Here is a 22,039-nt window from a genome sequence, read left to right as displayed (position 1 = left end):
TTCCTGCTACTATAGAAAGACGTATTTTTAATTGTAAGGTGCTCATATTCTAAATGCGTAAGGTAAGTATTTGCAAGTATCTTGAGGACATTTCAAAATTCTACAGTGTTAGATAGATAAGTGGCTTCCAATGATTGGCTCCGGGAATTATTAATAAAATGTCTCTTCCTCAGTAAATTTGACAGCCATCTAGTGGTTACACACCGTGAGAGTTCTTTGTCCTGTGGTTCCTGAACATGATGATATAAGGGTGATTTTATGATGTGGTTTTTAGTTCTTAGAATAATTTCCATATCATGAAAACCTACGATAACATAAACGGGGAAGGACAACACAGACTGTCCTGCTTGAGGAAACACACTGCTTAGCCTCAGTGCACAGCCACAGGGATCCCAAACACAAAATCAACCAGAGAAACACACAACACTTGCTCTGTCCTATGTCTTCCTAACCAGTTGTCTTCATATTCTTTCTGCCCTAACAGTTGCTTCAGGAGTAAGAAAAAGGGAGAGAGAGAGAGAGAGAGAGAGAGAGAGAGAGAGAGAGAGGATCTACTGCCTCTTCCCTGACACTATCATGAGTGTCCCCAGAGACAGAACACCCACTGCCCCCGTCCTCGGTGCACTATGGCCAGTGTCCTGTCTCAGATTTTTCTGTTCCACAACCACAACCTGGGGGTCCACTGTGACTCCCATCATCAAAAGCCACTTGCTGCACACCCCAATATCGACCATCAAAAGCTGTATCACAGCAGACATATACTGGTTTCTAAAATGTTCTCATTTATCTCATTTACCTAATATTTATCCCTGTGTAACCAAATTTATGGGCACATGTAGCGAATCATCAGAATTAGAACGTAGCCATTGCCTAAGTTGGAAAATAGAAATGATCCTTCCAGGAAAGAATGAGATTCTTGGCCATTGATTATAAAATGTATAAAATGTATACAATATTGTTGGAGCATTATTTTTTAATGACCCAAACTCTCCTGAACGCAGATTTTAAAAAATGACTTGAAACTGATTCTTCTACCATAGAATTACACTGTTCCTTCCGGTGACTTGTTGATGTTGTCTCCGTTTTGGCTGCATAGAAATCCAAAATATTTTCCTGAACCTGAATTGTTCAAACCTGTAAGTTATCTCTTTCAATATACATTGTCCTTCGATTTTAATTTTTTTTATGCCAGGAGTATGAATTCGTAGAGTAACTATCGCTATGTCATTAAGCAGCCCTATTCTCTGGTAACTAACAATCAAGTTGACTACAAAGGAAAAATTAGGCTTGTAATATGGACGGTATAACACAAATGAGTTTGTAACGTTTCTGGAATAAGATTCACCAACTTTAAAGTAAATGATCTGAAACCAGCAAAGTACGTTAAAGTCAATACGTCTGGTTCTAGTAGAAGACTTATTTTATACTTGTCAGGCAGTTGCTCCTGTTATTGGTTTCCAAGGAGTATAACAAAAGAAAAATAAGGCAAATTAAAACTGCTTCTGTTTCTTGAAATTGGGGAGTTACGGGGCTGAGCAGAATCTTAAGAGTTCATTTAGTCCACTCTCTGCCTTTAGGTAAAAATTTTAAAAAATGGCATCCAGATGTATTCATTCCACATCCCAAGTTCCCTCCACTAAGCAGGGCTGCCAGTAACTTATACCGAATTTATTACCAAGGGCAATTCTGTGATGGAGCCCGAGATCTTATTATAAATAGTCTTCCTTTTCTGAGGTCAATTCTGTGCTTGATTTACGTTACCATTTACATTTACCACTTAACAGAATTCTTTTTAAACCTTTTTATTTATTGGTTCACATTCCAAAAACACAATTGTGTCTGATATTAATAACAGGTTGGAAAAAATTACCAACAGCCCTGCAACTTTATATGCAAGGATTAGCTGTACAAAGTCATTTTTAGCCTAGAGAAATAAAGTTAAGCTTATTTATATAAGGCTGATTTGGAAAAAAAAAAAATGCTTTCTTCCCACAGGAACGTTGGAAAAAGGCAAATTTAGAGAAGCATGCTTTCTTGGACTGGTTCGTGGCATTTGGAAGCGGGAAGTACCAGTGTCCTGGAAGGTCAGTGAGACAGCTGCACCACATTTATCCAGAAAGTCTAAGAAAGATGATGGCTCCGAGGGGGGAAACTTTGGCTTAACTCCCCTTGTCTTTATTATCAAACTGCAGGGAGATCCAGGGGACCACGTTTTGTTTGGTTGGCTAGTTGTACTGTGCGATGTCTTTGTGGGAACGTCTACAGTGGCTTCTGATGGGAGACCTCATGAGAACAAAATATTATAATTGCTGCTGTGTGATGAAAGCAGGGTTATGAAAAGGTTTTTTTATAGAATGGATTAGAGTGGGGCATGACTTAGGTTATATAATCATGCTTATATTCCGTGTGAGAGACATGAAGTGGTAAGATCTACCAGATTTGGAAAATAATTAGAAATGGTATCGATCAAGGGGAAGGATTTGTGGAGGATTATGGCTTGAATGTAGGTGGCTGGAAGAGATGGTGGAAATAGAGAAATCAGGAGCAAGAGCAAATTTGGTGGACAAGATGTTAAGTTTTCCTTTGAAAACTATTTAGTCTGAGATGTGGCAGAATATATATCATATTATACATATAACCCATATATATAACCCATATAACCCAAATCTATAGGTTAAATCTGAATGTTGAATAAATGTAACAGTAAATAAAACCTCCATAGTCTAGTTTTTCTATTGTTTCTGCTTTTGAAAGTCCTTAACTTTTCTGTTATTTATTTTAAGTAGACAACCCATGAAACATTGTTTCTAAAGACAGACAAAGCAGCATTTTTCAGGAAGGGAATGACTTCATTTGGACAGTATTCTAGCAAGATGGATCTTTGCACTAGGAATTTAATCCCACAGATCTTTAGTATAATCCTCAGAAAATTGCACCCATTCTAAATTTGTATACTAAGAGCCAATTTATTTTCTCATGTACCAAATACTTAGTGAGTCAGAGAAAATTGCCTTTCAAGTAGCTGACGATCAAAGTTCATCATGAACACATTGTCTTGTGGCCTTGCAGCTGTCACCCCTTGGAGTTCAGGCCACTGAGGCAGTATGAGAACCCGTCTCATTAGTGAACACAGAAGGTTTTGCAGAATTTAGTAAATTAAGTATTCAGTGCTGCTATCAGCTGCCAACCAAAAATCAGAATGGAAGAATATTGTTCCTGCTCTGAAGAATGGGAATTCTGGAAATACGTTTGGAGGAAGAACCCCTCACTAGGCATTTCCCCATAGCTGGGAAGCCCCTGGGTACAGGCAGGCAGGGAACTCCTCCCAGTAATCCTATTACTGGAGAAGTCTGGTAGTTTTGCAGAAGGACAGGAGAAAGCAGCGAGAACTACCAGACTTCTTCAGCAATGGTAGCATGCAGAATGAGGTGTGGCCTTACAGTGGAGGTTCTCCTCTTAAACTATGGATTTAAATAAAGGAATAGGACAGGGGATTTCCAAGGTTGAGTGGGTATCTCTGAGAGTTGATGATCTCAGCACAAAGGAATGTGCTTGCTACACTGCACCTCCCCCCCCCCACCTCCAGCCAACAGCCTTGATTTCCCTTGCTTCCCATCCCTACAAGAGGATGCCTCGTTGGCTGTCTCATTGTGGTCATTGATATGGGTTACATTCCAGTGTAAAGCAACAGCTCTGATCTTTGGCAAGATACCTCCCTTACAAAAGCTTGCTCAGATAAGAAGAGGGTATAGTCAGAGTAAGTCTACCACACTTGAGAAGTGGAAATGAAGCGTGGATTCCTCAGGAGTAGAAACTGCGATCTCCACTTTTTTCTGTGCGTTTGGGTCCTTCATATATCCTGGGGCAGTACTAGGCCACCACGTCATGGGCTTGTCTTGAATTTTTAATGAAAATCACACAGCGATGGGAAAATTCATTCAAACATAGGTCCCCTGATAGTAAATTAGTAGTAGTAGTAGTAGTAATCAGACATCTCTGGAACATCTAATATTAGTATGTTTATTCTTTCATTCAGTAAATATTGAGTGTATGGTCTATGCCAGGATAGGGTTCTAGAAGTTACCTTGGAAAACAAAATAAAGGATGAAGTCCCTTCCCTCAAGGAGGTTATAGTCTAACTCAAGTCACCTCAGGAACCCCTGGGGAAATTCAAAGACACCAAACACTCCTGAGTCACTTATCATGTAGCTGGAGAGATGAGACAGAGCAACATGAAAAACATGAAAAACATGGAAAAGCTCTACTTACCAGCATAAGATGACCCATGAGAAATGCCAGATGCCATACGCACAGAATAACCACTGTAGGAGTTTTGAGGAAGGAGATTAGAAAAGGCTCTATGGACGAGACGGGAATCATCACTACGCAGCACAGAGGAAAGCATACCTTCCCAGGGGGCAGTGATATCAAAGTTTGAGGGGAAGAGGAAAAGAGAGCCCTCAAAGGAATGGCACAGGGTGCAATGTACCTGTATGTTGGGGCTTGTGAAGCTCTGCGTTCCGTTGTTGCTACATGTTTCTTTAAACGATAATACAGTCGTAATGATTGTGCCTTACTCAGTAAAATAGCCTCGCGGTACTTGCAGAAGTACTTGTATACTTAGAAATAGCTGATTGCAGGCGCCTGGGTAGCGCAGTTGTTAAGCGTCTGCCTTCGGCTCAGGGTGTGATCCCAGCGTTCTGGGATCGAGCCCCACATCAGGCTCCTCCACTATGAGCCTGCTTCTTCCTCTCCCACTCCCCCTGCTCGTGTTCCCTCTCTCGCTGGCTGTCTCTGTCAAATAAATAAATAAATAATCTTTAAAAAAAAAAAAAGAAAGAAAGAAATAGCTGATTGCTTTTGAGGAGCGAGCACACTCAAATCTCTGTGGATTTCACGAGAAGTTGCAAATTCAATTTACTCTGAGGAATTTGTTACATAAACAAACGCATCCCCTCAACTCTGGTTGTTAAGTAGACTTGAACAAACTGTATTTACTTATCTAATTGTTTCCTAACATGTTCCCTACGCTGTGCACATGTCCTGGAGGGCATATAAAAAAGGGTTAGAAGGGAGGGTGGGAAGGGGTGGATGCGGTTAATTCCAAGAAGGAGTCAGGCTGCCAGACCCCTTTACGAATTTTTAGCCCTGGTTCTCTCTCTTGCTGCTTTCCTGAGGAGCAGTGACTCCCTGAAAGGAGCCCAGAAACCACTGGCAAAACTGCAGTCATTCCTTTCCCAGCCATTTCATTTTGACACTTCATTATGAGGCTAAGATTTAAGTCTGTCAAGAACAGAAGAAGCAATTCAACACTGACTTTTGATACTCGGGCCAAAGTGCTTCTAAAATAAAACATGTTCATTTCTGAGCAGAAAATGTCAGAGAAGACCCTCTTTTCCTGTTGTTTACAACCTAGAGCTCCAGCCCCTCTCTGGAACACGGAATACCTGGACAGGATTTGTATCTGTGGAGAGGAAGAAAGGGCACTCTGGGCTGGGGGTCTTCCATCGGTCTCCCCTCTTTTTTTTTTCTTTTTTGGTGGGCTTTCTCCCCTCATCCAACTCAGTGACTGCTCTTGAACAAGTTAGATGTCTCCTGATCAGAAAGAGGGTTTAATTCCTAGGAAATGAGGACCGAAGTAAAACTGTATGGTATCACCATACTGTCTGTGAGCTGTTGTCTCCCCATCATCTAACACCTTCTCTTCCCTTCCTAATAGCCCTCACTTTCATTTGGGCATCCGTGGGATTCTGGGGTGCTGATTCCACCCCCAGCTCCAGAAGAGTGGCGCGCCGTTCCCTAAGCCCATCTGCAAATCCCATCCCTGCCCCACCCCCTTCCCATAGAGATTGGTTTCAGTGTCGGTGTATGTTTTAAGCAATGCAATTAACTACCAAGGTTTCTGTTGAGACTTCTAGGTCAAACATAATCATTCCTTATGGGATGTGAATAAAGAAGCACTTGGCCTCCAGGACTGGTGGCAGCTATTTTGAGACAATAAAAGCAGGCAGTGTGAGGACGCAGTTAGTAATGCAGATGGGGTACAGAAAGCAACGCGTTCTCTTCAATATAGAAACCAGTCTGATGTGAGTTTTCTGTCACTTGCAACCAAAAGCATCCTAAGTAATATAATGTCCTCAAAAGTGAAAGTGTTCTTTTAAGGTTTATTGAATTCCATGAAATATTGTATTAACACCCTCTAACCATATCCGTGAATGGTTTCTAAATAGCTTGTGCTTTGCAGAGGGGCTGAGTTTCCTTTACAGTGGGTGTATCACAAAACAAAACAAATGTCACGTCTTAAACTTTTTTCTGGAAGGTCTGGAATTTAAACTATACCATGAGATCATTTCTATTTGGTGAGTGCTTAATCACACCGCAGTCAGTACTATTCCTTTGCCCTTTTGCTTGAATAGGAAGCTTCAAACATTGCATCCAACCTTCATGGCTCATAGTTCATAGTTCTGGAGTTTCGCCACCAGGAGAGGTAGTAGGAAGATTGCCAGCAGCAACTCTGAAAAAAAGGGACCTCGAGAGTGCCTGCCCTCTTTGATGAAACAGAAAACGATGTCTCAAGTCCAGGAAGGACAGAGGTTCTCCCATCCTTTCCTCTTTGTTTTCTTTTCTGCTTTCTCACCTCCTTTTCCCTAGTTCCCGGTCTCTTCTCTCTTCCACAAGCTTTCTTCTTGTCCATCTTGCCCACTTACCTTTATCCCTTTCTCCCCTCCCTACTTTATTCCGGGTTTCCCCCCCTTATTCAGCGTAAGCATCTGCCTGTTCACGCCACAGATATGTCCTCACCATCATCCCCAGTCAAAAGTGTTTCATGTACAGCTGGGGCAGTCTTTATCACCGTGATTTTTGTACTGAAACTAAAAAGGTTGATAAACTACATCTTTTAACATATTTATTTCCCTTTCTCCTTGTCAACTTCCTCTAGATCAGTGATTCTTAAAGTGTGATCCCCAGACCACCAGTAGTAACACTACCTGGAAACGTGCAAAAAATGCAAATTCTTGGGCTCTTCCCCGGACCTAACAAGTCAGAAACTTGGGGAGTGGGGCGCAGCGATCTGTGTTTTAACAAAGCTTTCCAGGAGATTCTGACGTAGGTGAAAGTGTGACAACCACTGGGCCGGAATACTTCGCCTCCTGCCACCAAACTGATTTCATTCTCCTAAAAGATTTCAAAGGCGGCGAGGTTGTGGGGAAAGTACTTCCCCTTTAAGTTGAGCAGCCATGCTTCCATGAAGGATGCCTGTGAAAGTATGTCTCTCTGCTGCCTTCTCTGAATTCCAGGGCGAGATCATTCTATTTTCATAAGCCGCAGCTGGTAGCAACTAGGAATATACTTCAGAGCCCCTGCTCCTGGCAACCGTGGCAGTTTTCCAGCCCATGCTGGCATTGCCCGCAATGACTTCTAGTAGGAAAAAAAAAAGCACGAGATTTTCTTTTCAAAAGCAAGAGAGGGAGGCAATCTCAAAATCAAGACATTAAACGAAAATCATCCGTTTCCCATAATCTTATCATTCCTTCAGGACCCCCTGTTTCTTTCTGATGGAGCCCTGTTCTAGACACCTGGCCTTTTCGAGTGACCCTCTACTCCTCCCTCTCTTTGGTCTTCCGTGACCACTCCCACCTCCTAAACCAGGTCTTCATGCCCAGACATCAGATGACATGATAGTTTCCTAAGCCTTCTCCCAGGCTCTGTTCTCTCTTCTTTCAACCCATCTTACTCACCACACACAGATTAATTGTCCTCAAATAATCATCTCAGACTGTCACTCTGATTAAGACTCTGGCGCTGCCTATAGGCCAAGTTCAACAGCCTAGAACTTGGGCTCTCCATGATCTGACACTGGTTGTACCTTTCGGAACATGGGGAGGCATCTCCCCAGAGGGTCTATAGCTGCCCCCAGCTACAGTGCCCATTCCTTCGCTTGCTCATGCTCTCCTGCTCTCTGCAGGAATGCCCGCACCCAACATGTCTACTTAGTTACAGCCCGTTTCCTTCCGTCAAGGTCTAGCTCAAGTTTGACCTCCTCCAAAGCTACCATCGATTGCTCCAGATCACAGCGCTCTCTCCAGACTCCAAACTTCCGCAGCTCTTTTGTTTCTACCCTTTACTTCATAGTGTCACCCTTTCTCTGTCTCCATGTGCGTTACTAGTGTGAGGTCTGTTTTGTCCGACTCTGGGCTCTCGAGGCCTGTGTGGTGCTCCCTGGACATTTATCTACAAATGGGGAAAACACACAAGTACCAAGTATTTAAGGAATTTTCAATATGTTTATATTTTAATGAGCTTTATTTGTAGATGTGTAATGTTGTCCTTGTAAGTGTAAAAAATAAATCTGTTGTAAATAATATGCCTCATTATTTTCACTGTTTTGACATAGGAGCATTAGGAAAACATTCCTAACATGAATGTAGCTCAGCTTGTTTCTGTAAAAATACAAATTTGTGAAGCCCATTTCCTTTGACATAAAAGGCTTTTAATGTCACGGGGACGTATATGTTAGTCTCTGATATTTTAGGCATCAAACAAAATTCAATAACATGGTAAAGGGCTGGAAAACACTTTTTTTTGCGAGTGTAGAAAAAAATGACTAGTGAATAATTGAGGTAATTTTGCTACAATATTCAACTATTTGGATTTGGAGAAAAATATCATTTTAGTGCATATTATTTATTATCTGTATTATTAATTCACCTTACCTTTCCTTTAACTGGGGTATCGATCAAAATGTTTAGAACCGATATGAAATATGTTAACTTTATGCTTTTTTAATAACTAATACTAACTTAATAACTAAACTAACTTAACACTCCAAGTTAAAAGGAGGAAAATACCAGAGCCTTTCTAGAGCACAGTCTGAATGGGTCCAAACGTCCACTATCATTTTACCTTAAGCGAAGTGCAGCTTTATGAGTTTAAAGAACGTCACAGGGACTTGAGTTACTTAAGGAAATGCCTTACAGATTGTCGTGGGAAGCTCTTTTAATGAATTGATAAATATTTTCTCTAATCATTTCTAGTCAAAATATACATAGTCTTTCTCACATGTTTACTCTTAAATAGCTTGTGAACGTGGGTCTTGTTTCTGTTCTTATCTGCGTGATAGAGGAACTATGTGTCGCGGGCCTTCTGTGTGTCATAATGCTTAACGAAACGGCCTTTTCACACACGGGTAGGATTTTTCAATAAGCACAGTTTATTCACAAGGTCTGCAGAACGTTCGGGATCAAAGACCCAGCCCTGTCACTCAACCCTCCATGAACAGGGTCGTCCTGCTCTGCCAGCTTCATCTCTCATCACCTCACCTCCTGGAAGGCAGGGCGTGAAGCCCTCACAAGCCCCCCGATGTTCCAGGGCCCCTCGTGAGCCTGTGCCTTGGAACGGGTTGTCCCCCTGGCCCGAGCGCCTTCTTCCCCGGAGCGGCCACCACCCTGCCCTCCAGAGTGTTTACGGTCCTCAGGCTGCTGCAGTGGCTCTGCTCGAAGAACCGGACAGGACGGGTGCCAACGGTCCTCTACGCCAGGGGGCCCCGCTCACAGCCGGGCACCGCTCTCTAGCAGACCACTGTCAGAGAAGGGCTAAAGCCAGAGTGGCAAGAAAATAGGATTTGTTTGGATCGAGTGGAACCTGCAAAACTGTTTTATAATTCTCAAATGCAGAATTAGCCAGAATTTTCCAGTGCTGCCAGGCAAGCATCGAATATTCGGAAGTCGCTGCTTATTCTACTCACCCAAAACGTCAGCTCGGTTATCTGAAAAAGGGATCTCATAGAATTTACTTCCAGGAAGGGAGCTAAGTACTGAGAACTGGTCGTTTCAGTAACTGGGAGCTTTGATGTCAAATTTCATATGTTGGTGCTCGTTGCCGCATTTTCCATTTGATACGGGGGCTTGTGCCCTCCGTGAAATACTTCATGGGGTTTTAGAGATACCACTCTCTTTCTGTTATGCTACCCCTTCGGCTACTCCTTCCCAGTCTCCTTTGCTCATCTTTCTCACCTTCCTGACCTCCACATATTGGAGTGTCCCCGAACTCTCTTGTCAGATTTCTAGTTTGTTTTGTTTCTTTTTTTTTTCTATTTAACTTACTCCCGAAGTGAGCTCTCCTGTCCCATGGCTCTAACTATTCCTCTGAACAATGATGACTCTGTATCTATATCTTGTATGTCTCCAGGCCTGACTGAATCCCTCCTAAACATCAGGCCCATTTACCCAGCGTCCCCTCAGCGTCTACACTGGTTGTCTGGACGGCAGGCTGTGCTTAACAGGTCCCAGACTGGGCTCCAAAAGACAGCTCCTCGGCCTGCCCTTTCTTCATCCTCACTATTACTGAGGTAAATAGCAGCCGCATCCTTGCCTTTCCTCGGGTCAAAAACTCAACCTCAGGTCAACAGTCATTCTTGAGTCTGTGTCGTCCACATCTATAAGGCAAAGCCCATCATCCAGAGAATATCTGGTCTCTCACTCTGGCTCACCACTGTTTCTACCATCCTGGTCCGAGTCGCCCCTTTCTATTGTCTGGAAAACTGTAAAGGCTTCCGAATCAATCTTCTGGGCTCCATCTACAACACCTTATGTTTTCTTCTCGATGTAGCAGTCAGAATCATTCTTTTGAAACTTAAGTCACATTTGCTCAAAACTGTCCAATGGCTTCCCATCTCGCAGAATAAAGTGTAGTCTTCAGCATGCCCCATGGGCTGTCTACTTGCCCGGGGTATTTCTCTGACACCCCCTCCCCCTTTCTTGCTCATCTTTGGCAATACTAGCCTCGTCGCTGTTCCTCATTCTCCTTCCTCTGGATTTGTGCACCTTCTCCTCCCCCTGCATGGAATTCTGTACCCAGATATTCAGATGGCGCATTCTCCTCCTCCATGCCAATGTCTGCTGAAATGCCACCTCCTCAGGGAGACCTTCCTCACCTGAAATATGGTAGCCCACACCGTCACTCCCTTTCCCATTATCTTATTTATTATTTTAGTACTTTTTCTTGTACTTGATATATGCATTCCTCGTTTACTTATTTGCTGCCTACTTACTGTCTCTCTGCTAGAATTTAAGCATTTTTATGAAAGCGTGAGTGGTTTGGTTGTTTACAAAAGTGGCTTTTGTTAACTTCAGCACTTTAAGAGCATAAAGCACAGAAATTCAATGAACATTGAATGGATAAATGAATGGAGATCTCATTTTATTATAAGAACTCAGTATGGAACCTAAGTGACAGTTCACTGTTCCCATAACAGTCACTCTTTTCCTGGAGGGGTAAGGAGGAAGGGCACGTGACTTACACCCACATCCTTAGTTGTCTCCTCCAAATTTGACCCTTAGTGTTCTGTGATGTTTGCCGCAGTCCCAGCTCCTCATGGTAGACGAGGTGCCATTTCTTTCACACTATCTCTAGCAGAGAGAGGAAAGTGAGGCTCTTCATGCTTCCTGTTATCTTATTATCTCTTTATTCTTCATAGTACTGCCGCACAGGACCATGTAAGTGCATCACTCTTGACTGCATTTTAAAAAAAGTTTACAGTTTTGATTCCAGACCATCGCAACGAGGCAATTATTGCAATAAAGTGAGTCAGATGAAATTTTTGGTTTCCCAGTGCGTACAAAAGTTATCTTTACGCTGCAGTGTGGTCCGTTAAGTGTGCAATAGCATTATGTCTAAAAAATGCACATACCTGACTTTAAAAATATCTTATTGCTAAATCCGTGCTAACTATAAGCTAAGCTGAACTTTCAGCGAGTAGTAATCACTGATCACAGATCACCATAACGAGTGTAATAATAATGAAAACGCTTGAAATATTGTGAAAATTACCAAAATATGACTGAGAGACACAAAGTGAGCAAATGCTGTTGGAAAAATGGCAGCGATAGACTTGCTCAATTCAGGGTTGCCACAAACCTTCCGTTTGTAAAAGAGGCAGTATCTGTGAAATGCAATAAAATGAGGTATGCCTGTGGTATAGTCAGGGAAATAGAAACATTGTACACAGGGCGCCTGGGTGGCTTAGTCGGTTAAGCATCCAACCTGTGATTTCCACTCAGGTCATGATCTCCTGCATCATGAGATTGAGCCCACATGGGGCTCTGCACTCAGCCGGAGTCCGCTTGAGATTCTCTGTCTCTGCTCCTCTCCCTCCACTCACGCTCTCGCTCTCTCTCTCTCGAGTAAATAAATAAATCTTTTTTTTAATTGTACATAAAATATTTCTTTTACCCGGGCGCCTGGGTGGCTCAGTCAAGTGAGTGTCTGACTCTTGATTTCGGCTCGCGTCGTGATCTCAGGGTTGTGGGATTGATCCCCAAGTTCCCCAAGGACTCGTACCCCCCAAGGGCTCCATGCTCCACACAGAGTCTGCTAAAGATTCTTTCTCTCCCTCTCCTTCTGCCCTCCCACTCAGCTCTCTCTCAAATAAATAAAATCTTGAAAAATATGTATTTCTTTTACCATAGTCCAGGAGAAAATCACTTCACAGGAAGTCCCCTGTCCCTACCATTGTCTCCTGTACACAGGGCTGTGCTTGTCTGTTGCAAAATAGCCACAGAGCAGTCACCCTTCACCCTCCCTTTCACTTCATCCCTTCCCCAAGGACTAGCTTTCATTCCAAGATCCATCACCTTCCTCCACTTGTGCATTTCTCAAAGTCTGAGTGTAAAACTTTGAGATAACACGACTATCCACCATTGTCCTTGGGACTTGAGTTCCTCAAAACAGTCTTTTGCGGGCATGGCACAACATTTCCCCCTCTCTTAAGATATGTTCAAATGTGTATTCTTCAAATTCTCTACTGAATAATTGACTGCCATTTCAACATCTCTCTTTCTCATAGCTCCCAAAGACAATCATCTTTTTTTCCTACAAGATAGTATGCTCTAGGGGCGCCTGGGTGGCTCAGTCGTTAAGCATCTGCCGTTGGCTCAGGGCGTGATCCCAGAGTTCTGGGATCGAGCCCCGCATCAGGCCTCCGCTGGGAGCCTGCTTCTTCGTCTCCCACTCCCCTTGCTTGTGTTCCCTCTCTCGCTGGCTGTCTCCATCTCTGTCAAATAAATAAATAAAATCTTTTTTTTAAAAAAAAAAAAGATAGTATGCTCTAAATCTATAAAGAGGAAATTAAATATTATTCTCAAATTATCAAGGATGGTCTCTCTCACAATAGAGTAGTGTATTATTATAAAGAACAATGTTTACTTTTTTCTTTCAAATTTTCAAAGATGTTTTGTTGTCTTCTGGCTTTCATGATTTCTGATGAGAAGTCTGTTATCATTTAAATTTATTTATTTATTGTGTCTTCCCCCACCTCCACCCCCCCGGCTGCTTTTAAGATTTTTTTTTCTTTGTCACTGTTTTCCAACAATTTTTTTAAAATATTTTATTTATTTATCAGAGAGAGAGAGTGAGCAAGAGAGAGAGAGAGCACAAGCAGGGGGAGCGGCAGGCAGAGGGAGAAGTGGGCTCCCTGCTGAGCAAGGAGCCCCATGTGGACTCTATCCCAGGACCATGGGATTGTGACCTGAGCCAAAGGCAGATGCTTAACTGACTGAGCCACTCAGGCGTCCCTGTTTTCCAACAATTTGATTATTATTTGCCTTGGAATCGTTTTCTTTATGTTTCTTTTGCTTTGGGTTCATTGTGTTTCTTAGCTCTGTAAATTAATAGTTTTAACAAATTTGAAAATGTTTCAGCCATTTTTTCTTCAAATATTTTTCCTGCACACCTATTTGCATCTCCAAATTACGTGTATGTTATACTCCTTGATATTATTTTGTAGGTTACTTATACGCTATTTATTTCTTTTTTTGGTCTTTTTAATCTATGTACTTCATTTTTGATATTTTCCATTGTTTTATTGAGTTCCATGATCTTTTCTTTTGCAGGGTCTTATCGTCTGTTCATCGCATCCAGTGTATTTTCATTGAAGAGCCTTTTTCATTGTTAGAAGTTTGGTTTGATTTTTTTTTATTTTTTTAAATTTTAAATTTTAAATTTTCCATTTCTTTCTTCATTGAGCTTCTACCTTTTTGAACATCCGGATTATATCTAACTGGCTGTCTCCAATATCTGTCATTTCAGAGTCTATTTCTTTTAAATGATTTTTCTCTTACTCATGTGCCATGTTTCCCTGTTTCTTCTTGGCACGGTCATTTTTTGAACAAATTCAGGACATTAATTTTAAGAGTCACAGATACTAGATTTTATTGTATTCTTTTAGTTTTAGGCTTTACCGTGGCATATAGTTAGTTGCTCAGAAAAACAACTTTTCAAGACTTGTTCGTAAGCTTTGTTAAGGTAAAGCAGGAGTGGCATTTAATTTTAAGATAAGATGTTATCACTTCCAAGGCGATGACCTTGTAAAGACTATTCAGTTGTCCAGGTGTTATAAGATCTTCCCACTCTTGCATGTGGGAACGCAGGCTTAGTATCCTGTGGGAGCCCTGGGCTCTATTCACCTTATTGCTCTCCTTAGCTTTCTTTCTCATCTTTATCTCCACCTCAGTAGTTTCCTCCCACATGCTGAGATCAGTACTCAGCCAAATACCCAAGGAAACCCCCACGTATTTCTCTGAAGCACTCTTGCTCTCTCTGTGAAACTCCCTCCTCTCTTTTAGTCTTTCCTCCAAATTCTAGTCTCTGAATTTTGAAATCTGTCCTTTTTAATTTAGGGAGACTGTCAGGTCTGTGTGGGCTTTCCCCTCCTTGCACTGTGACCTGGAAACTGCCACGGACAGTGAGTTGGAGATTGCAGGGCTCACCTCACTTAGTTCTTTTCTCTTGGGAATTTCCATCCTACACTGTAAATCTTACTCTGTTTTTGAGTTATTTAGGGAAGGATATGACCAGAAGTAGAAGTTCCATTTTGTTAGAAGTTTGACAAAAATTTAGTTGTGAGAAATTCTGAACCTGCACACAAATTAGCAGAATTGCTTTTTCTTAGAATTGCTCTTGGAATCAAATCAGTCAATATTGTATATGTTTTGGGGTTTTTGGGGGGGATTATTTATTTATTTATTTATTTAAATTTTTTTTCTTTTTAAATGATTTTTATTATATTATGTTAGTCACCATACAGTACATCCCCAGCTTCCGATATAAAGTTCGATGATTCATTAGTTGCTTATAACACCCAGTGCACCATGCAATACGTGCCCTCCTTACTACCCATCACCAGCCTATCCCATTCCCCCACCCCCCTCCCCTCTGAGGCCCTCAGTTTATCTCATAGACATTGATAGTCTCTTAGAATAAATTGTTTTTAGCATATATAAGTAAGTAGGGTTAAATTCCCATCATAAATATTTGTGAAGAAGTGATGTGTTATCCAGATGGGTTTTAACCACACCTGGAGTACTCCAGATTTCATTTGAAGTAAAATATAGACAAGATGTTTCAAGAATACTAGTAGGAAACAAATACAATTACCTGAGATGAATATGAGATAATTCATATTCAGTCACTCAATAAATCTTGAGGATTCAGTGGAACAATGGTTCCCACTGTTTGTGAGTACTGTCATTCATAAGGGGCACAGACATGCAAACAATCAACTGTAATATGGTAAGGTAAAGTCACATTGTAGGTAGGACATTGGTGGAGGAATATGTAAAGTGCCACAGAAACACGGAGAAGAAAGAAAGCTGGAAAGGGCAGGAAATTGAATTTGTTTTATGGAAGGCATCTCTTCCCATCATCTACTAATTCATTCATTCATTCCATTACATTCATAACATGATTAGGGATCAGTAGTGTGCTCTCACTGATAAGTCCCAACAGTACCATTCCTCCTCTAGGAGAGAAATGGCTAACAAGCAATTGCAATTCAGTGCAATAGATGCTATGGCTGAGATGTGCACAGGGGACCACAGAAGTGGAGAGGAGGGGCACCTCATCGCAGAAGCAAGTGGTCAGAGAATGCCTTCAGAGGAGGAGACAGGGAAAGGGCTTGCAACAGACAGCATCACCATTCAGGAAGTGTTAGGTATACAGGGTAGTTAGAGCATGGGTTTCAAAGAGGAGTCAGTGGGGAGGAAGCTGGGGAGATAGATGGGGGCATATTTTCAAAGGCTGTGTGTGTTCTCTTATGGCATTTGGAAGAAAATAGGGAGCATTGACCGATAATGTGTGTGTGTGTGTGTGTGTGTGTGTGTAAAATGAGGACTAATGATAGTATGGCATTTGGAAGAAAATAGGGAGCATTGACCGATAATGTGTGTGTGTGTGTGTGTGTGTGTGTAAAATGAGGACTAATGATAGATTTATGTTTTAGGAAGTTCACTCCAATGGTAGAGTGAAGGATAAAGTGGAGCAAAGTGAAACTGGAAGCAGAAAGATTAATCTGGAAGCTAAGCTATTTTAGTAATCCAGGAGACCAGTCATGAAGAACCGCAGTGAGGCAGTAGTGGAGGGACCGGAGATAAGACAAGAAGGAGAGGGATTGGGTAGTATTTAGAAGCTAGAACAAAAGGACTCAGTGCCTAATTGAATATAGAGAGTGAAAAAGAGAACTGAGTCTATGATGACTTCCAATTTTATGACCTGTTGGAATGGTTGTATTCATTAAGAATTGGGACCGCTAACAGGCATTGCTTACCCCTAGGAGAGCTCAAAATAATGCACTGAGATGCAACAAGAAAATAGCAGAATTCCATTTATACTGTTCTCTATGTTTTTAGTTTCTATTTGTGTGTCTTACAAAGTATATAGTAAACTAATACAGTAGTATGTGTATATACTTTATAAGTTAACGAGTATCAGTATATTGTCGGGTGTGCTCAAAAATTTCATTATCAGGGTGTATGATTGAAAAGTTTGGAGACATCTGAGTGAAGGATTACAAAAGGAATAATAAATGTGGTAGTTAATGGGGAATTTGGTAGTAATGGGGTAGTTATGGGTAGGTATTTGCCTATGAACATTTAGGCAGTAATTTCTAGTGGGCAATAAGAGTCTAGGTCAGATGAGAGTGTCCAATAGAACTTTCTGTGATCATGCAAAATGTTCTAAAGATGTACTGTCCAGTATGGAGACCAGTAGCCACATATCACTATTGAGTACTTGAAATATGGCTAGTGCAACTGAGGAACTGAAATTTATCATTTTGTTTAATTTTAATTTATTTAAGTTTAAATAGCCACATGTAGCTAATGGCTACCATGATGGGAAGCATTGATCTAAAACTTCGAAGAGAGACCTGGGCTCTCATTTATTGAGTGCTTCCACTGGCTAAGCACTTTACATATATTTTAAAGCAATTTAATCATCCCAGCTATCCTCTGGAGTAGACAGTATTATAAAAGAAAAGAGTAAGTTCTTCCTTACTCTAACCTTTTAATGGCAGAAGTTCATATTGTGAAGAAGAGCATACTTGCTCTGAAATATGTGTACTTTCTAGATATTCTCTCTTGGTAGATATTTATGCATCTTTCACAACCAAGTGACAATATTATATTTTTCTTTCAGGTGGTTTGCTCTGTTACAGATTCAAATATGTATTATTTTAATACTTTATAAATATGACTGTAGTCTTCTGGATCCATTACCAAAACAGGTAAATGTTTTCAGAATTTTGACTATCATGGTTTTTGAATTTGGTGTAAATTCTAACCCCTTGGTTTTAATTACTAGAGGTAAGCTGCTAATTTCCTTACCTAGGCTTGATCTTAACAGGTGTCTTACATGGAACCAGACTGAGAAGATACCCTCTTAATTCCCTTACTTCTGGATCTAATGTATATGCCATGGTACCATGAGACCAGGACCGAATAGCGGTGTTCCCACCCCTTAGAGTGTTAAGGAGGCCCTCAGTGAATTCACCAATTTTGATCCCGTTCCCTGTGCTAAATAGACATGGCCTTGATGTTGGGCTTGTTTCCCTAGAGAGGCACGTCTATGGGTCCCAAACTGAACCATCGGTTTTAGAGGCAAGTCATAGCCCTTGGTCCATTTGGGAGGCAATGGCACGGGAGAAAACAGCAGACAGTGAGCAACAGTAAAGACAGTAAGCAAGAATGAAAAGGCTGTGACCTTATTCCTACCTCTGCCCATCGAATAGTGTCATCATTGAACTCCTCTGTGTTTCTATTGGTCTGTTCTCCTAGACCAATGGCTTTCAAACTGGCACAAATATCAAAATGACCTGGAAGGTGGGGGGCTTTTTAGAACACAGAGTACTGGGCCCCACCCCCAGAGTTCCTGATCTAGGACATCTGGGGAAGGCAATAATTCACATTTTTAACCAGTTCCCAGTGCTGGCGATGCTGCTAGTCTGGATAACACTCTTTGAGGACCACTGTCCTAGGAAACAGGGCAAGTTCAACTTAATTCCAGATGTTCGGAAGTCATTTTGAAGACTCTGGATAAAATGTGCTGTGTCAACTGAGGGTAAAGCTCAGAAATTAAGCATTGCAATTTCAGGGCTATTCACATAGCATGTTGTGCTTTGATTCACTCTTGATATAATAAGGCTAATGTATGGAGGGATAAATAAAACTCTTGGGTGACATTTCAATAGAAATTATGTAAGTGCTAAGTGACACAGACAATATTATATCACTCATAAATATGCACATTTCAGCACTTTCCCCCGATTTCTTTTGCACTTCTATTTTGAGTACACTAACTACCAGGGATGAAGAGCCCTCGAAATCGTACGATGAAAGGGAAATCAAAAAACCCTTCACAAAGGTTCTCAGCAAGTATAGTTTTATTATCAAAATGAGGATCGGAGCCAGGCATATACCCATGAAATAGCAGCTCCTGGTTCACCGAGGTGGATGTCACAATTTTGCCCAGGACGGGTTCCCCATCCAAATATGTTCCCACTGGGGCGCCTGGGTGGCACAGCGGTTAAGCGTCTGCCTTCGGCTCAGGGCGTGATCCCGGCGTTGTGGGATCGAGCCCCACATCAGGCTCCTCCGCTAGGAGCCTGCTTCTTCCTCTCCCGCTCCCCCTGCTTGTGTTCCCTCTCTCGCTGGCTGTCTCTGTCTCTGTCGAATAAATAAATAAAAAATCTTTAAAAAAAAAAAACAAATATGTTCCCACCAGTGAGAGGACACAAGAACGCCTTATCAGATTAGAAGATTGACTTTGTTCTTCCTCTCCCACTCCCCCTGCTTGTGTTCCCTCTCTCGCTGGCTGTCTCTATCTCTGTCAAATAAATAAATAAAATCTTTAAAAAAAAAAAAAGAAAGAAGAATTGACATTTGTCAAAACCGTGTAACACCTAAGCCTAGCAATCAGTAATTTTCACCAGCTCCTCAGGCAAGATTTTGCCCAGTACTTTCTACCTAGCCGAGAATTCCATTTGTTATATTTATTATACTATTCTACACACATTCTATTTCTGTTTTAGCACTTCTAAGGACATTTTTCAAGAAATATTATCTTTAAAAAAGGGGGAAAATATTATCTCACTTTGTAAAAAGTATGTCTAAGCGAATTCTCCTGCTCTCAAAGGGCATTTCATTTCATAATTCTTATTCTAGAAAGAGATGAATTGAAATTATGTAATTATTGGACTTGTTTTAATAAATTGTAAAATGAGGTGATCAAAAAATACAAGAAATGACCTTCAAATTACCAGGCTCTTGTAGGAGATGGGAGGGGATGGGCTGCTAGAGCATGTTCTGAACGCTCTTGTCAAGCATGGGGGCATCTTTGGGATTGGAAATCGGCTTCCCCAAAGTAATATGCTTGTCATAGTAACAAAAATCAAATGCTAGAACCCCCAATTTTAATTTTGCAGAAGCCCAGTGTTTTATTTTATCTCAAAGGGTCTTAGGAAATTAATTTTAACTCTCATTAAGAACCAAACACTAAGCAAATATTATAAAGCTTTCCAAGATCCATGATCAGGCAGCCTTGTCCAGATGCTGGCAATGGCGGCTGTTCATTTTGAAGCATTTATAAGACCAACTTCAATTCTCTTGCACAAGCAAGCACATTTTTGCTAATATAGTGAAGTTTTGCTTGTTTGGTTGGTTGGTTTTGTTCTGTTTTGCTTTTTGGGGTGTCATGAATCCTCAGATAATCTCATGAAACCTATGGATCCCTTTCTAGAAAAGTACATAACTTTTCATAACCACAAATTTGTGGTTGCAATTTCAAGGAGTCCATGGCAACCCTGCACCTTGTTCAATCAACTCCCCTCAGAATCTCCTTGTTAAGAAGCCCATGCTGTGCCTTGTGTATTCAAATCTGACAATAGACTGATGACTTAAATTGGACTGATTGTCTTTTCCTTACTCAAGATCTTCCCCCACCCTCAAGGCTGATGGAACAGGTTGCAAATGTTCTGTTCCTTGAATGGAAGACTAAAATTGATGCTTGACATTATAAGACACATCAAGCAAACACTTCTGGTCTTCTAAACCTAGACTTTGTACTTTTAGAGATAATAACACTTGAATAAAACTTTTTCTAAAAACTTATGTCTCTTAATTTCTATATTTCTTCTGCATTTCTGCTTTTAGAGTCCTCTCCATTTGGTGGGTGTCCAACAGCCAGAAGGACAATGCCGGATTGAATTTAAACAAAGAAAATGACATCTGTTGGGCCTAAAGAGGCCCAGGGCCTTCTGGAAGAGTGATTGTCCCATCCACTAACCTGGCAGCATCTAGACCTGAGCTCTACTAAAACATACTGCTTAGCTTTGTTTTAGGATTTAGTTCAAGAGAATGTCTAAGTGGTAGGTGTGTTTGGTAACGTCAGAGTAGACCAAGAATCTGACAGCACTCTCACCGATACGAGATCTGAATACATGGTTTACAGAAAACGTTTAAACGATTTAAATAAGAGACATTTCCCTAGGAGTTGTAATTGGGTTTCATGCATAACAGTATTAAAACTTTAAATAGAAATAATGCCACTTGAATGAAGATCTTAGTAAACTGTGAAGGCAACATACTTAAATTTCTATTTCGAAAAAGGCTGAACGTCTTTGACTCTAAGAAAATATTAAATAGTAATTTCTGGAAATTTTTTGGTTTTCCTAATATGATTCTCACCTGGCAATTGGAATTCTTAAGTTCTATTAATATAATTCGTTATGGTAAACAGGACTAGTGCTGAAACACTGCATAAAATGATAGCTTTCTAAGACCTGCGAAGACAAGGAGCATGTCTTACACTCATTCTGTGCCCAGCTACACCTAGGACAGCGCCCTCTGTATAAGGTGTAGTCAGTACAGGTATGCTGATTGATACACTGATTTGTATTTTAATGAAGGTGAAAGCACTCTTTTGATTCAAGGCAATAATAGTTATAGGTGAAGAGGTAATATTTTTGTGGGTAGAAACACAGATAAAGGGATGTCAAGGCAAATAACAGCATTTGAATGTACTACTTAGGACTTCTGCCTGAAATATTTACTGTAAAACCCTGAAAAGAAATCCCGTCATGCCCCGGGGGAAACATACGACACTAGTAACAGAATGATCAGTGATGTCGTGATTTGTCATCTAATAGTCAGTAAAATGCTGCTTGCCTCCTTTATTTCACAATAAATAAGCTTTGTGTGCATGTCGTCTTCTGGATTATTTGCTCCCCTGTGCTAGAATGATCCTGCAGAGTTGATAATGATTGCTTAGTCATCTATTTCCAACCAATGAGCAGATGACTCCCTAGGAGAAAATTAAGTACTCCGGAGTGCATTAACTCTTCCAGACTAATACAGCGATTCTGAAGCTTAGCTACCAGCTTGCAGGTTAGCTTAGCGGGTTTGGGGTCTAGAAACTGGGGGGGATGAAGGAAGCAGCTTAGAAGACCTGGCAGGGTCTGCTAATTATGGCGGGAGTGTTCTTAGGGCAGACGTGTCCTCCCGAACAGCCGAGACCCACAAAGAAACACTATTTGCTTCTAATATGCACTTCAGCTGAATTTGCAGCCACCCAGGGCTAGCGTTTATCTCCATATTCCTGCTTGGTAAGGAAAAATGTTAGCTGGCAAGTTTATGCGCTTTAAAAAAGAATGCAGACACAGGAGATCCATTGACCTTTGGTAAAAATGGTAAAAATAAAATAATGGTAAAAG

The 22,039-nt window shown here is 41.2% G+C and overlaps 1 protein-coding gene across 2 annotated transcripts in view; it reads left to right on the top strand.

Annotated features, from left to right (window-relative positions):
• LOC103664036 (24-hydroxycholesterol 7-alpha-hydroxylase) overlaps positions 1-21,529 on the top strand; it is a 90,991-nt gene extending 69,462 nt beyond the window's left edge. For both annotated transcript variants that reach the window (XM_008691836.2, XM_008691839.2), the window contains 4 exons: positions 1,041-1,136; positions 1,996-2,084; positions 17,470-17,557; positions 20,481-21,529. In XM_008691836.2, the coding sequence (XP_008690058.1) occupies positions 1,041-1,136; positions 1,996-2,084; positions 17,470-17,557; positions 20,481-20,552 (345 nt within the window). In that variant the 3' untranslated portion in view covers positions 20,553-21,529. The remainder of the gene's footprint in view (positions 1-1,040; positions 1,137-1,995; positions 2,085-17,469; positions 17,558-20,480) is intronic.
• The last annotated feature ends 510 nt before the right edge of the window (positions 21,530-22,039 follow it).

Source organism: Ursus maritimus, unplaced genomic scaffold, assembly GCF_017311325.1.
Source record: "Ursus maritimus isolate PB19 unplaced genomic scaffold, ASM1731132v1 scaffold_29, whole genome shotgun sequence".
Classification (NCBI taxonomy): Eukaryota; Metazoa; Chordata; class Mammalia; order Carnivora; family Ursidae; genus Ursus; species Ursus maritimus.
The sequence above is the reverse complement of the archived record's forward strand: the minus strand, read 5'-3'. Positions and strand labels throughout refer to the sequence as shown.